This window comes from Rhincodon typus, chromosome 16, assembly GCF_021869965.1.
Source record: "Rhincodon typus isolate 14 chromosome 16, sRhiTyp1.1, whole genome shotgun sequence".
Taxonomy (NCBI): Eukaryota; Metazoa; Chordata; class Chondrichthyes; order Orectolobiformes; family Rhincodontidae; genus Rhincodon; species Rhincodon typus.
Genome location: NC_063347.1, coordinates 48910240 through 48926753, shown reverse-complemented (window position 1 = coordinate 48926753; position 16514 = coordinate 48910240). Strand labels below are relative to the sequence as shown.

Below are 16514 nucleotides of genomic sequence, written 5' to 3'. Positions count from 1 at the left end.
CCTTAAACTGCTTCCAATGCATTTATATCCTTCCTCAAATCAGGAGACAACACTGATGAGAGTATATCTGGACATTTGTACAATGTCCTGTATAAATGAAGCCCAACATCCTTACTTTTATGTTCAATTTCCCCTGTAATAAGGATAAGTACATCAGCCTTGATTATTTTTTGTACTTGCAAACATTTTTGTGACTCTACAAAAAACCACTTAGATTTTTCTGCAACTTGGAATTCTGCGATTGTTCTCCATTTAAGTAATATTCTGTTTTATTCTTCTTATCAAAGTAAACAACTTCACATTTTTCTGCATTGTATACATTCTGCCAGATTTTTTGCCCACTCACTCAATCTATTTATACCTGTCTGCAAACTCTTTACGTCATAATTATCTACCCATCTTGATGTCATCTGCAAATTTAGCTATCAAACTTCTGATAAATTGTAAAAAGCTGAGCTCCCAGCACAGATGGTACTACACTCATCACATCCCACTAATGAAAAAAAACCATTTATACATAATCTCTGCTTTCTGTCATCCTGCTAATCTTCTACTGATGCAATTAGTTTACCCCTACAACATAAAACTCCTACTTTGCACAATAACATTTTTTTATGTAGCAGTTTGTCAAACGCCTTCCGAAAATCTAAGTACAGAAAACATTGTTTTAACCAGCACCTTATAAACTGGCACTCGCAATAAACCGACAAATCTGAAGAAGGGTCTAGGCCCGAAACGTCAGCCTTCCTGCTCCTCTGATGCTGCCTGGCCTGCTGTGTTCATCCAGCTCTACACCTTGTTATCTCAAAAATTATATACCTGATATACCAGAAGTTTACTCTATTATCGTGGTCTCCGAGTAGTCAGCTGAGGGTGACAGCAAGAAGTTTTATTTAAGATAAATTCACGTTATTATTTAAGTGATTTATGTTGTAAATAAAGTATTACAGTGATATATATACCTCCCCACATTATGCTGCTATTACTTAGTGTGTGGTTTTACACTGATTACGTGGACTCCTTGATCAACCAGAATACTTGATCAACCAGCACACACCTGGTCGCATAGGTGCTGGTTACTAAAAGGTTTCCTGTACAGTATGACTACAGGCTTCCCTTTATCCATAGCACATAACTCCTTCAAAGAATTATGATCAATTGGCTAAATACAATTCCCCTTTCACAAAACCATTCATTTCCAAATTACCTTGAGTTTTTCTAAGTGCACAGCTGTAGACTCATTACTGATCGATTCTGACAGCTTCCCCACAACAGATGTAAAGCCAACTGGCCTGTAGTTTCCTTTATTCTGCCTCAATTTCTTCCTGAATATAGGTGTTGTATTTGTTCCTTTCTAATTTAGTTGAACCATTACAGAATTTAGCCAATTTTGTTAAACTAACACCAATGCATCTACTACCTCATTCATGACCTTTTATGAAGCAGGGGAGGCCAAGGATAGATTACTTAGAGTACTTTCTATTCGTGATTAGAGGAAGGGAAACTGACAAAAACAGGCAGTCCCCAGTTTTCGAACGGGTTCCATTCTTCAATCTGTTTACAAGTCAGTTTGTATGCAAGTCAGAACACAATGCAGGACAAAATGAAATAGCCATTCAAAAATACAGGAAATTGTATGTATGATTGTATGTCAGATCTTTAAAATTTCACCCCTGTATGGAATCACATTTGTAAGTCAGATGTTTGTAAATTGGGGAACCCCTGTGTTGGTTAAATAATGGAATAAAAGTTAATGGGAATAATGTACTAAAAAGGACGATTATATTTGTGTGGCTTGCATCCAGGTTGCTAGAGGAAATGGGAACAGAGATGGCACAAAGATTTACCATGATTTTCAGATTGCCAGATACAAGGGAGATGTGAGAAAAAGGGAGTGGCAGAAGTGACACTACCATTTACAGAATGATGCAAGAACAGTCCTGGCAACTACAGACGGTCAATTTAACAATAAATGTAAGGCTTTAGAAACAGACATTGGAGCGAAAAAAAATCCACAGGTATTAGGAGGCATTTGAGTTAGTGAGCCAGTGCAGATTTGTAGAAGGTTGACCGAGCTGATTAATCGAATTGTGTATTTTAGTAACGTAGCAGAAAAAGTTGAAGGTAAAGCACTGGATGCTGTTCCTATGGGTTTTAAGAAAGCCTTTGACCACATTAAAAAGCCGGTTTAAAAGCGGGGCTCGTGGAATTGGGAGTCACTAAATAATCCTCTTGGTACCAACGTGGGGGGTGGGAAGGAGAGTGAGTCTCTTTTGTTGCCAAGAGGCAGATTATCCTGAAACTCAGAGCGTAAGGGAAACACCGCAAAGAGTGGCGCCGTGCATGAAAGCTTCTGACCTGCAGGCGAGAGCAGAAGCAGCTACGGCGTGAGGTTAGACTCTACAGGAAGAGAGCGGAACTCCCCCCCCCATTTTCCCCCCCCCCCAGAACAAGAGCACCCGGTGGAACCAACCCCCTGAGGCCAGCGATGTGATTCGCTGCCCCCCCCCCCAACCCCGGAGTCTGTGCTCACATCCAAGTTGGCCGCCCTTGCCATGGCAGAAGGTAAGTAAGAGCTCGCGTTCTGCTCTTTTGCACGCCAACCCTCTTTCTAAATTCCCTCCCCCTCGACGAACACCTCCCCTTCCCCCACCCCGGTCCGTCCGTGTTCGCCAGGCTTCCCCTGTTACTTTTGTTCTCTGGCTCTGCCTCGTTTAGCCATCAGATTAAGGAAAAGGGTCCATCGCTGTATGCTGAATTAGAGAGAACCACAGACGAGGAAAATAAAGTACTGAAGCTCCTTCTCGCCCGCACTCAAGATGGCGGTTGGTCTTTCTTCCCTCCTGGCGGGGAGGGGGAGGAAACAGTTGAGTCACGTGGCCAGCGCCAAGATGGCGGCCGAGCTGCTCGCTGCGCCTGCGCTCCTCGGTTGCTAGGGGCGGCGGTCAGCGAGTCCGGCAGTGGGAGCCGGCACCGCTTGCCTTCCTTCGGCCGCCTGGCGATGGAGGAGGCCCAAGTGGGTCCCGTCCCGCCTTCCGAGAAGGGAAACGACACTCCCTCTGGGTGCCAGCAGCAGCACCAGCAGCAAGCGGTCATCCACCCAGTGGCCCGGGAGAGGGTGTGCGGCCGCCTGCAGGACAGTAAAAGCCTGGACGGCATCAGCGAGGTACTGGCTGGCGTCCGAGGCCGGGACGGCAAGCTGGAAGGACGGAGGGCGACCATCTCCAGTGCCCTGGAGCTGGAGGGTACCGTCAGCCACGACGGGGATCTCACTCACTATGTGGCCAACAATCTGCAGGATAAGATAAAAATGAGTTCAAAGCAGAGCCTGGACCTGGAGTGTGAGTATCAGGGTGGGCTTTAGCAAGGACCCATATACGTCTCAAAGTAAACAGATGCAGGCTGTGCCAACTACACTAGAAGTGCAGTTGAGGCATTCAATAAGTTATTGGATGATTATTCGGATAGATATATTGTCCGAACGTATGGGGACAAAGCAAAATATTGGCAGTAGGTAATATTCATTCAAATAGCTAGGGCATACAGAATGGGCCGAGTGGTCTGCTGCTGCACCGTTACACCTCTGTGATTCTGTTAAGTCAGTTAGAAGTGTCAAATGTAGAAATAGGGGAAGATCGGAAAGTGGTAAAAGGCACAGGAAACAACTTGACCTCTGATTTAGGACAAGGCAATTTTGTTGTATGTGGCCAGACGATGTGAAGTTAATATAATTTTCTCTAATGTTCCCAGCTAATGAGTGAAATTAATGCAAAAAACCTCTGTACAGACACGTAGATGATCATGCTCAATTTTGTTGTATCTGATATAATCTCTAAAGTTCTGGAGTAGATTAGTAGATTTGGAGTCGATATAATCTTTATGTGACTGATTTACATTGGAAAAATCCAAAAGCTAGGTACACATTTCTTCTTAACAAAACAAGGGAAGGTGTATGTTGCACTTAGGGATGTATTCTTTCTTGCAAATTACATGTTTTGCGAGTTTTGACAGCTCCAGATTTGACTGACCAAGAGTTCAGAATTATGATTTCCATCTCTTCATTCAGCCTAATAGAGGTACCTGGTGTTTGTGGTTTTTGGGAGTTGAGACATTTCACTTTCTTTTAAGTTAGTTTGTTAGTAGATAAAGATCTGTTGTAAATATGTATGGGTTTCTTTCAACCTTTGCTTAATGAATAAAATTGTTTAATGTTTCTATAGCAAACTAGGCATTTAAAAGAAATTCATATGGCAGTGAAGATGTAGCATTCTTCCTTGTGTCTTTCCCAGCTGGAAGTAGCGTGAAAACCAGAAGTATGCAAAGGTTAAAATCAGACAATCCTCCGATAGATCCTGGTGTCCTGCTAGATTTGGAGCGAGATGCAAAGGAGGTCGCTCAGAAAGTCGATCAGATGCTGAAAAGCCTAAATGCCACAATTCAGAACGTATGTATGCATCTGATCAAGTTCTAACCATGATGGTTGGTTTTTAATCATGCTGAAACCATTGAATTTTCAACCCTGGAGCAACTTTACAGCAGAGAAGGATTTCATTCAGCTAGTGTATGTGCTGGTACTTTGAAAGAATTGTTTGCTTAGTCTATTTCCTCATTTTGTTAATTTTTTAAATTATGACATGACATGGCATGATACACTTTGAAAAGCTGCTTTGGAATTTGCTGCTAGTGTTTTTCATGCCCCGACGATGCTCCGTCTTAAGAGAATAGTACTCCATTCTCTGATCATCGTCAGCATCTGCAGATATTAAATCTGCATTTCAGTGAGCAGTGGAAATAGTTTTTTTTTTCCAAAGCGTTATCAAAACCCTTTATAATTTGAACATTTGTGTTAAGTCTTAGTGAAAAGAGTCTTCATTTCTCTTGACAATTTCTGACCTTTATTTAGCATCTCCTCATCTGTGGCTTCTCCAGTGACTTTTCACTGTCATCCATCTGGGTGAGACTGCACTTGTTTGGCTTCATGCTCATTTATCCAATCTTGGCTATTATACCACTTGCATGGATTCTATCCCTGCTGCACAGCATGACATCTGAGGTCCCCCAGAGGGTCTATCCTCAGTCCCCTCGTAGGTTTAATCTACATACTGTCTCTCGGTGACATCATCTCCAAGCACAGCATTAGTTTTCATGAGTATGCTGATGAGACCCAGGTCTCCCTCAGCACCACTGCCTCTCAAATTCTTCACTGTTGTTAAATTATCAGACTACGCGTCTGCCAAACTGAAAGTGCAGTCTAGACTTGGCTGGTTTTTTGAATTTTAATCCCTCCCCACCGCTGATCCTGAGTTATTTGTGATCCTTTAATTCTGCACTTAAGCTTCAGCTGCATAGGTCCTAGGTTCTACAATTGAACTCCACAAATCTCTCTCACTACTTTTTTTGTTCCTTTTGCAATGTTTCTGAAAACATGTGTCATTGATCATGCTTTTGGCCATCTGCCTTAATATCATTTTATGTAACTTGATGTCTAATTTGATAGAGTGCTGTCAGCTTTATTATAATTAAATACGCAATATTAGTTATTGTATAATCTTAGTAAATCTCTTCTGTAATTTATGCACGTCATTGACCTTTTTCCAAAGAGAGATGTCCAAAACAACCTGATACTCTTAACTGTAGTCGAATCAATGCTTTTAACTACTTCAGTAAACTCTTTCTGCATTTGACTGTCAACTTCCAAACATTGGGTTGAAGTCCGTTGGTATGTCTTGACGAAGTAGTTGAGCTAACACAGACACCTGTGCTTGAATACTAACAAGTCTGCAAGCTTTGCATGTGTGCTTTTGTCCTTCCTGGATACATCTAAAATGCAACTCGGGCACAAAGATGGAAATTGTTGGGCTTCTCTTGATAGATGCAAGTCACTCATGTTTCACAGCCATACAACATGTTGAGAACATGGGCCTTGTAAACCATCAACTTGGTCTTAAGGTCAATTTGAACTGGAGTTATTTTGTGTGCATGTTATGAGTTGGCCAAAGGTGATAGCTGTGTTCCATATGCATGTATATAGTTCCATATCAAGGGGCAGGTTGTCTGTCACTGGGTCTGAGCTATTAGAATTTGCTAACCACTTTGCATTACTTAGACAGGAAAAGCAAGTTACAGGTATGGGAGAGAAAGTTCATGAATTTTCAGGAACACAGCCATATCTCACTCCATTCTTCACCCCAATACCCTCTGAAGTGGAGCCATCAAACTGAACAGTACAGTAAAGCATATGTTGTTGCGGAAGGCGGGATTGAGACTTAGGAGCTTTTGTGAACAGTCAAAAATCTTGTGGAGTCCTGTTTTCTCAAAGACATTCAACACCATTAGCAGATCTATGACGTAAATTGAAGGGGTATAGCCTGTTCCCTACACTCCTCCCTCATAGATGATGTACAGAGAAGAACATGTCTGTAATAGATCTGCCAACATAGATATTGTGCTGTGCTTTAAGGTGTGCTTTGTTTGCAAGTAGATGGAGTCCCATAAGTTTGACCCAAAGCAAAGGCCTTCCCCCGAGCTTAAGGAGTGAGAAGAACTTGAATTTATTCGGTCTCCTCTGTCACCTTTTGTTTTTATATAATGTGATGATTTTTGCATTCCAAATCTTCTGTAACTTATTTCCAAGGAGAAGATCATTAAGCTTTGACAATAGATGTGACTTCCTGTCCTTCAGCAATACTGCTGGAATTCTATCCTCTTTGTTTTTTCTAAACTGCCTATGGCATTTTCCAAATCATGATGAGCATTCTTCGTCTAACTCATCCATGATAGATGCAGTGGAGCATCAGCTTATTTATGTAGCACCTTTTAACATCATAAATGTCCCAAGGCACTTCACAGTAGTGTTATAAGACAAAGTATGGCACTGCCACGAGGAGATATCAGATCAGAAGACCAAATGCTTGGCAAGAGTTAGGTTTAACGTGATGTCATAAAGAAGGAAAGCAATGGGGAGAGGTGTAAGGAGTTTTTTTAATATATATCAGAGCACTACACAAGGCAGTTATTTGACCTGTCACTCCTTTTGAAATGCAAACCTATTAGTCCCATTTCCTCCCTTTTTCCATTTGGCTTGTGCATTTTCCCCCCTTCCAAGTATTTATTTACTTCTCATTTGGAGGTTGGTTACTTCGTACCTGATCAGGCAGTGCATTCTAAATCTCAAGCATTGGTTTTGTAAAGGAGGATTATTGCCTTGGTTTTTTCTTCAGCCACTCCGCTTAAATTTGTGCCTTTTCAGCTGTTGTATTCATTGTGTCTGTGGATGCCCTTTTCTCTTGTGTGAATATGCTTAGGTTGAACTTGAACAATCTCACCTTGAAGGCCTGCCAGTGCTCATTTATTGTTTTCCTGACCAACCTTTGTTTCCAGTGCATTGGTGCTCGATCCTTTTGCAAAACATTGAATTTGGCTCTCTTTAGATGGGTATTTTCACTATTGATTTTTATTTATCCTTTTGTATAACTATTTTAAACCTAATTATATTAGCCAATGTTGTCCTACTGAATACGTTGCACTTGCCCAAGTTCATTTTCCAGAACAAGATCCGACATTGGCTCCTTTGTCATTTGATGAGAAACATACTTCCAGTATATGTTTTAAGAACCCTTTATCCTCCTTACTTTATTGCACTACTTTTTCCCCAGCCTGTTAGGCTAATTGAAGTCCCTTGTACACCCGCCTGTTAATTTAGCGTATCTCAGAAACTTGCAGACGAATTTTTGTCCTTCATGCTTTTCTGTCTCATCAGTTTATTGTGGACTAGAAGTTAATTATTTGTTTAATATTGTCTCCTGCTGTTGTTTTTAAATGCAGATGACCGCATTAAGTGTTGGCTACATTCAAACGTATCGAGATTCAGTGGATAGTCTTGGAGAGTCAGTGGATATGAGTATAAAGGTGAGGGCACAGAAACAAAGTGAAAACTAGTTTCGTTGAATGCTGAATATTTTAACTGATTTTTATTTTAAAAGCCAGTCTAATTGATTTGACTTGCTGCAAGTCAAGATATAACTTTGCAAATTTGTACTTCTATCTATAATCCTCGTAATCATCTTTAATCACTTTCATGGTTCTTGGTGTGTCTTTTTTAAAAGATTTGCTTCATTCTTGTGCTGATTGCCATAGGTTAAGTAATATTCTATCAAATAAATGGCTGTTATGCCATTATAATAAAAATATGGAACAAGATAGCTATTCCTGTATTTTCTATGCTGCATTATTAAACTCTAAATTAGTATTTGATTTGGAGTCGCATCCAGTATTTTCATCCGTACCCTGTAAACTGAGTTCCAGTATGAACAGTTGCAGAAAATCTTGCCCTATTAGCATCACTTCAGACAAAACCTTGGCTGGCCGTTAAAGGCAGTCAACTCATCCTTAACAATACAAGTGACATGAGAAAGTGAACAAAAAACCTGAGATTTGTGTAACAGAGCTTGAAGTGGTTGAATCATTTAAAATGCAGAATCTTGCTCCTATGCTCCTGACGAGGCCTACCATGTCTTGTTTATTGAGAAGTTTAAATGTAATCTTCTGTTGTATTTGGGTTTTGAAAGACAAATCGAGGAAGATTCTTGCTGTGTGTTGCTGTCTAACAAGGCTTGCTAAAAGTCGAGGAGGACAGGGAACAGGAGTATAATAGAAGTGTCTTCTGGTTTTAGAATAGTTGCTTAGAAACATACAGTCTGTTGCAGTGAGTGCTGCCACATCATTTGGAATTGACATTTTTATAACTATGGAATGCTTTCCTGCTTTTATCTTGGAGAATAGTCATTTTTAATGCCCAAGGCGACACTCCTTTTGTAGTGTTGCCATTAGTATGTTTATTAAAGTCATAATAGTTGTGCTTGTTCAGCAGTGAAACACTTTTTGAAGAAGTCACATGGAAACTTCTAACCTCAGTTGTAATTATGAGGGTCCAATGATTACAATACTGAATTGACAATTTGTCGATGAGTTTAAATTCTAACATGTCAAATTGATAAACTGTATTCCATAAATATTATAATTTTTGAAGAAATAAAAGTGGTCATGAAGGTTGTCAAATTCTAGTTTTGGAAAAACCCCACATGATTCAGCGATCTGCTTCATGGAGAGAAACCCACCATTTGTCATTAATCAGGCAGATGTTTAACTCCAGTTCTACAAATCATGATTGAATCTTCATGGGGTTGGGACAACTGGAGAAAGGCATTAAATACCAAATTATGCCAATGTTGCCAACATCTCAAAACAAAAGGAAACCAAAAGATTAGCTTGAGTTTTGACTATCTCCCACCAGTTCGATTTTAATTTGGATGAAGAACTACATAAATTGATTTTAAATATAAAAATTGGCACCATGTGTGCTATTTTTGTCCTGATCACATAAGTGTTACAGTGCAGTAAAGTCCATTTGGCCCAACGTCTGCATGGCTCTCCAAATCAGCGTTATGACTTAGTGACATTCTCCTGCCATTCCCCCATAAATGGGAGGCTATGAAGGGGATTATTGGATGGCGGAGGGTTGGTGAAGGGGGTAGAATAGAGATGAGATGGTTTGAAGAGTCATTTCTGCTAGGAGATACGTCAGTGAATGATTTGGGAGGTGTAGTGGGTAATGATTGAAGTTTCTGAATATGCAGAGATTGGAAGACCTGATTATGTCCATTTTTGAGGCCCAAGATCACGTAAGCTTCATTAACTATTTTCTCAACAGGTCATGCCACCTTTGCAGAGATCCAAGCAAGTCAACCTGCAAATTGCTATTGCCTGTACACTTTTTAGAACTGTGCCATTTAGTCTGTATCACTTCCTATTACTTTTGCCAGAATGCGTCACCTCATACTTGCATGTTAAATTCCATCTACCATTTACTTGTCCTTTCTGTTAGCTTATCTCCATTTCAGTCACTTAGTGTCATTCTCCTTGGCAGTCATAACTTGAAATTTGGAATCAACAAATTTGGAAATCACTTTGTAGTCCAATATCCAAGTTACTCTTAGATATATAGTTATTTGGTACTACAGAATTTGTGTGTTGATAAATGAAGGTGTATTTTGTTGAAGCTTTTCATCTTGCACTCATCAGGGCAATCCCCAAGAAATATTAACTCTAAAGGCAAAAATGTGTTTATACTTTATGAAAAATGGTTCATTGGCAAGTGCTAACTTTAATAAGTAAAATTTAATTCATAAATTTAAGTAAATCATCAAAATTTGATAAGTAATTTCTGTGTGTGCTAAACATTACGCTCTCAACAAATTTAAGATTCAGTTGGGCTTGCAATGTGGCACATTTGCACACACTGGAAGCTGTATCAATTGATGCACAGAGCCTTGATGTTTGATACAGGATTGCTCCTACTTTAGGGTACAACTAGATCTTGATTAGATTGGCCAATGGGCTGAGGAGTGGCAGATGGAGTTTAATTTGGATAAATGTGCAGTGCTGCATTTTGAAAAAGCAAATCAGGGCAGGACTTATACACTGGCAAGGTTCTGGGGAGTGTTGCTGAGCAAAGAGACCTTGGAGTGCAGGTTCATAGTTCCTTGAAACTGGAGTCGCAGGTAGATAGGATAGTGAAGAAAGCATTTGGTATGTTTGCCTTTATTGGTCAGTGCATTGAGTACAGGAGTTTGGAGGTCATGATGCAGCTGTACAGGACATTGGTTAGGCCACTATTGGAATTCTGCAAGCAATTCTGGTCCCCCTGCTATAGGAAGGATATTGTGCAACTAGAAAGGGTTCAGAAAAGATTTACAAGGATGTTGTCAGGGCTGTAGGATTTGAGCTGTAGGGAGAGGCTAAATAGACTGGGGTATTTTCCTTGGGGTGTCGGGGTCTGAGGGGTGACCTTATAGAAGTTTATAAAATCATGAGGGATGTGGATAGGGTAAATAGACAAGGTCTTTTCCCCAGGGTCGGGGAGTCCAAAACTGGAGGGAATAGGTTTAAGGTGAGAGGGGAATGATTTAATAGGGACCTAAGAGACAACTTTTTCACGCAGAGGGTGGTGCATGTATGGAATGAGCTGATAGAGGAAGTGGTGGTGGCTGGTACAATTACAACGTTGAAAAGGCATCTGGTTGGGTATATGAATAGGAAGGGTTTAGAGGGATTTGGGCCAAATGTTGACAAATGGGACTAGATTTATTTAGGCTACCTGGTCGGCATGGACGAGTTGGACTGAAGGGTCTGTTTCTGTGCTGTACACCTCTATGACTCTGTATGAACAAAACAGGTGATGGCCACTTTCTGGTTTATTCCTCAAGGCAATACCTTGACCAGCTCTAGTTTAGCTCTAAATACAACTTGGCAGTTAACTGTCAGGCATCATCTACTTGGTGCATTCTTCATGGCAACATCTCTGCCAATGAGTCTGATTGCCAATGAATTAGCATTTTATCGTCATAGAGTATAAAAATGTCACTTTACCTCAGTGTTCATGCAAATTGTTACAAGTGCAAGATGTAAAGCTTCGATTAAAATGCATCTTTTTTTCAGCAATGCCCATGCATACATATTACAAAGTGACTCCAGGGAGCCATTCTAGCATTTCCAGTCTGAAAAATAATCAACAACCATGATGAACAGTTTTGTGTTCTTAAGTCAAATTTCCATCCAAGCTGAAACCGATCCTCCTATTATGTGCCTTAATTTTCTTATCCAGGCTTTTATATGGTGACTTGTCCAAGGATTTCTCAATATCCAGAAGAAACATCCATTGCTTTCCTATCACAAATCTTCTGTTACTTCATCAAAAAATATAATTAGTATTAGTCAAGTAGGATTTGCCTATTGTAATCCTTTGACTATCTGAACTCGGACCTCTGCAAAGTACCCTTTGATATTTCGAGATGGTAAGAACTGCCGATGCCGGAGTCAGAGATCACACAGTGTGGGGCTGGAGGAACACAGCAGGCCTACCCTTTGATATTTTTCCTCCCGATTATTGTTTTCAAACCTTACTTACCATTACTGAGAAAGTAATGGGCTGCAGTTATTTGTCATTCCATCCTTTCTTGAATTAGGGTGTCATCTTTGCCATTCTTCAATCCTCTAACATCTCCCTGATAAGTAGGGAAAATTGGAAGATTTATGGCAGACACTTTTACCATCTCCATTCCCATTTCCTTCGGCAACATGGATGCAATCTATCCAAAGCAGGTGACCTATCTGCTGTAAACATACCCTGTATTTGCTGTATATCCTTCCTATAAACTTTACCACTTCCGTTAACTCTACCATCTCCACCACTACCAATAGGTCAATATTCTCTTCCTTAGTAAGCACCAGTATAAAGCGCTCATTAAGTATTCTAGATATTTTTAATCAACCTGTTCAGATGTGTTATAACACATCTCTGGACCAGGTGGGACTTGAACCCAGGCCTCCTGGCTCAGGACACTATCACTGCACCACAAATGCCACCTTCATTAAGTATTCTACTCTTGCCCTGCAATTCTTAAATATATTCTTTCTTCTCCTAATGGGCAATGAATGACCCATTTCTCACTAATTGTTCATCATTTACATGCTTCTGGATGATTTTGGTGTTTTCTTATTTAACTACTGTTCTATTCTCAATTAAGTTAAAAGGCAACAGTAAAAGAAAAGAAAGTTTGACCAATATGTGGAAACATTCGCACTAAATATTGAGAAACACTTGCATCACTAAAATTGAGGAAGTAGAAAGGGGAACAGTGTTGTGCCTTTAAGGGGTAGAGGTGTAAACAGTTAAATATTTGTGAAGTCTGCTTGCTGAGACACGAGAGCCTTAATTAATTCTTTCTAGAATTTTAATTTTTATTCTTTAAAAGTACATGGTAAAAATTATGAAGAAGCTGTGTTTATGAATAAGATTAATGAGAGAAAAGGTGCATTTTCACTGCTTGCATGACCTTGCTGCAAAGTTTCAGTGTTTGGGCGGGGTGGAAATGGAAATGACACAATGTAATTGAAATTAACTGTACAGTGTGTCCTCCCTCTGTTACAGGTACTTAACAAAATATTGCCATTACCTTTCCTTGAATGTTTTTGAAGGAAAAAAATGTCATACCATTGGAATTGACCTAAATCCAAATTTCAGTTTTCTGTGTTAGATTGTCAAGAGTGAAGTCTTCTGAAAGTCACGCATGACCTTTAATTGAGGTTTTATGATTTCTTTTTACTTCATCAGTACCCTGTGCCTGCTGATGTTATTTGTGTGTGATGGAGAATGTGCCTTGCGTTTTCGGTGCCTTGACATTACTGCTGTGATCTTTCTGTACAGAAACTGGTATTTCTGTTATTAATGCAGAGTTCGCTTTCTTTATACAGACACAGTACATTCAGTGTTTGGAACAGTTATAATCACAGTTATTGATGATAAAACACTTAACCAAATTCTACTTCTGAGACATATTTTTCTATGTTCTGTAAGCCTTGTCTTTTTTGTTTCATTTGGTAGGCTGTAACTACTGTAGTGCCGCAGGGATTATTGCTGGCTCTTCGAGTATTTACAGTCTATATCAGTGATTTGGATTAGGAGACTGAATGTAAGGTTGCTAAGTTTTCCAATGAAAACTTACTTTCTCGCCTGTTTTGGTGTCAAGAGGAAATGGAAAGTCTGCAAAGGCCTATAGACAAGTTAGACGAATGTGAGAAAAAAAATGGCAGATGGAGTATGTTTATTGAAAGGGCAATGGAAGATAAAAGTAAGGCAGTCCTAGTGCAACAGTACAAGGCATTGATTGCTAACACCACCTCTGGAGCATTGTGCACAGTTTTGATCTCCTTATTTGAAAAAAAGAGAATTGCTTTAGAAGTAACAGTGAGAAGATTCAACTCTTTCCATGATGAGGGGCTTATCTTACAAAAAAAGATTGAACAGTTTATACCTATATCCATTAGAATTTCAAAGAGTGAAAGGTAACCTGAGTGAAGCATTGAGATCATGAGGGGATTGGATATGTGGAAATGTTTCCTCCTGAGGAGCAGGCTAAAACAAGTTAATACAGTTTATGTTTAAAATGTCTCCCTTTTAAGATGGCATGATGGCTCAATAGTTAGCGCTGCTGCCTCACAGCACCTCCGCAAACACCTCACAGGCATTATCCCTGTGCCTGCATGGGGTTCCTCCAGGTGCTCTGGTTTCCTTTCACAGTCCAGAAATGTGCAGGTTAGGTGGATTGGCCGTGCTAAATTGCCCATAGTGTTCAGGGATGTGTAGATTAGGTGGATGAGCCACGGGAAATGCAGGGCTACAGGGATAAGGTAGGCGGTGAGTCTGTGTGTTATACTCTTTGGAGAGTCAGTGTGGACTTGTTGGGCTGAATGGCCTGTTTCCACACTGAGAGAATTCTTCTAAGACAGATGAGATAAGTATTTTTTTCTCTCAGAGCATTGTTAATGGTGTGGAATTTACTTGCCCAGAATGGAGTGTAGGCATGGTGTCTCTATTTATTCAAAGCTGATTTAAGATAGATTTTTGACAGGCAACAGAGTCGAGGGTTATTGGGTGCAAGCAGGAAAATGGAGCTGAGATGCCAGACAGGTCATAAATGATTTTATTGAATGGAGGAGCAGGCTCAAGGAGCCAAAAGGTTTGTTCTTGTGAATGGAATATTTCTTGTCAGTTAGATTCCTCTCGTGTACCCTGCCATTCTTGAATGTTTGTTGCTGTGGGAAGAAGGTTGGGGAGGGATGTCAAGTGGAATTGTGGTGTGGCGCTGAGTGAGTTGATTTTTATACAGTCAGCACAGACATGTTGGGCTGATGGCCTTCTTTGTAACCATTCCATGATCCTCCTCAGATTGTGAGTACACCGTATTGGCAAGAAGCTGAGTGTGTGTTTTGCCACAAACAACTAGAAGGTTATGCAACATGCTTCTACATAAATTGTTGTCTTTTTTTTAAAAATTAACATTTTGAGATGTGAGGTAATGCAGGAGACAATCAATCTTGTAAAATGCTTAATTTAGCCTGTTTATAATATGGAAGCAATCTGTTATTATTATAGACTTTTGTATTGTTTCTCATCACATTAGTCTAACACTTTTTGATTATGTTTTCAGGGCATGTATACATTAATGGCCCGATGTGAAGAGCTGGACAGATCTATGCAGCCTATTCTTGTGTTGTCAAAACAGATCCGTGAGGTGAAAAGAACTCTGGAAATGTTTGAGACACTCTGCAAATAACTGGCTCTGTTGAAATGGTCCAGTGGTTGACTTTTCTTGTTCTGATATTTTTACTGACTATTACAATGTCAATAACTGCTGCAATAGAACATCTTTACAATTAGCAGCACTTTGGACACTGGTGATGGCATCTGCAAATCCTTCAAAGCCTGATTGTAGTGTTGCTAAACAAAACTTCATGCAGTTGGCTTAGCAAACTTGTTTACAAGCACCTTGAGATTTACATTATGTTCAACAGAAGTAAAAACATGTGCAAGCAGTACATAATTCATTGCCCTTATTCCTCCTTTAAGTGGAAAGTCTACTGCTTTTGCATTGATTTGAATTGGCAAATTGGGTTAACCTGCCTAGTTTCTGAACGAGTGTTGGAAGAAGCTATACTTCTTGGATTAAAAAAGGTCTTCAATAACAATGGAAATGGAGAGCACCATAAACCTGTCAATCTACTGCCTCAGAAGCAAAACGTTTGGGGAAATGTATTTATCATAAAATGCACTTAAGACAATGAATTTTTTAGGGAAAATAAAATGGTAATACAGTTTGAACTTGCACTGTGAAAGCATTTGAAATCAGGCTTGGAGTTCTTTGAAACAGTCATCTTTGTTGAAATTACACAAAATTGGTTGTCAATCAGTATCAAGCTAAGAAAAATAATGGCTTGATTGAAATTATGAAGTTTGTTTCTTAATGACCAATTTATTAAAGGGTATTTGTGTCTAGTCTTTATCTTACGGCAGTAACTCTGCTCCTGATGTAGATATGATCCCACCCAATATGATCAAGTTTAAAAACTCTGCTGTTAATTCCTACATGCCAACAGATCCAAATAGCCATATGGCTTCATTTGGGATCTGGTAGCAATTTAAAAGCCATGACATTCGTTTCTAGAACAACTTGTCTGAAAAGTTTTTCATCCTCAAGTGAGAAGCATTAAGCAAGAATGAAGCTGCGCATCATGAATGCCAGCTTCTTTGGTGATAACAGTAGCACTCTTGTATTTGAAGATAGTGCACTGAAGTCCTGCTTCAGTTTGAGAGCACATGAGGCAGAACATCATTTTAATGTCATGCAAAAGAAATAGTGCATTGCCAGAGCCATCAGATGTGTTCACTTGATGTTCTGCCTCAGTGGCAATTTATTTGAAGAAAGGTGCATTTTTCTGGTACCCCAGCCAGGTGAACTGGACATTGATCTATCTGGCTATTGTGTTTGCACTTCCACTAATGACTAATAACTTGTTGACTGTTTAGTGCTTTGGAACATTTGAAGATATGAAAGTTGTTAATGTAAATGCAATCTGTCTTTTTATATTCTTTGAAGCTGTTATTTAAATGAGAAGGA

At 39.8% G+C, this 16514-nt stretch overlaps 1 protein-coding gene across 1 annotated transcript; it reads left to right on the top strand.

The window, feature by feature from the left end:
- The first annotated feature begins 2840 nt into the window (after positions 1-2840).
- borcs6 (BLOC-1 related complex subunit 6) lies at positions 2841-15718 on the top strand. The gene is made up of 4 exons (XM_020515299.2): positions 2841-3341; positions 4290-4444; positions 7825-7908; positions 15048-15718. The coding sequence occupies exons 1-4, from the start codon at positions 3002-3004 to the stop codon at positions 15171-15173; spliced, it is 705 nt and encodes a 234-aa protein (XP_020370888.1). The 5' UTR covers positions 2841-3001; the 3' UTR covers positions 15174-15718.
- The last annotated feature ends 796 nt before the right edge of the window (positions 15719-16514 follow it).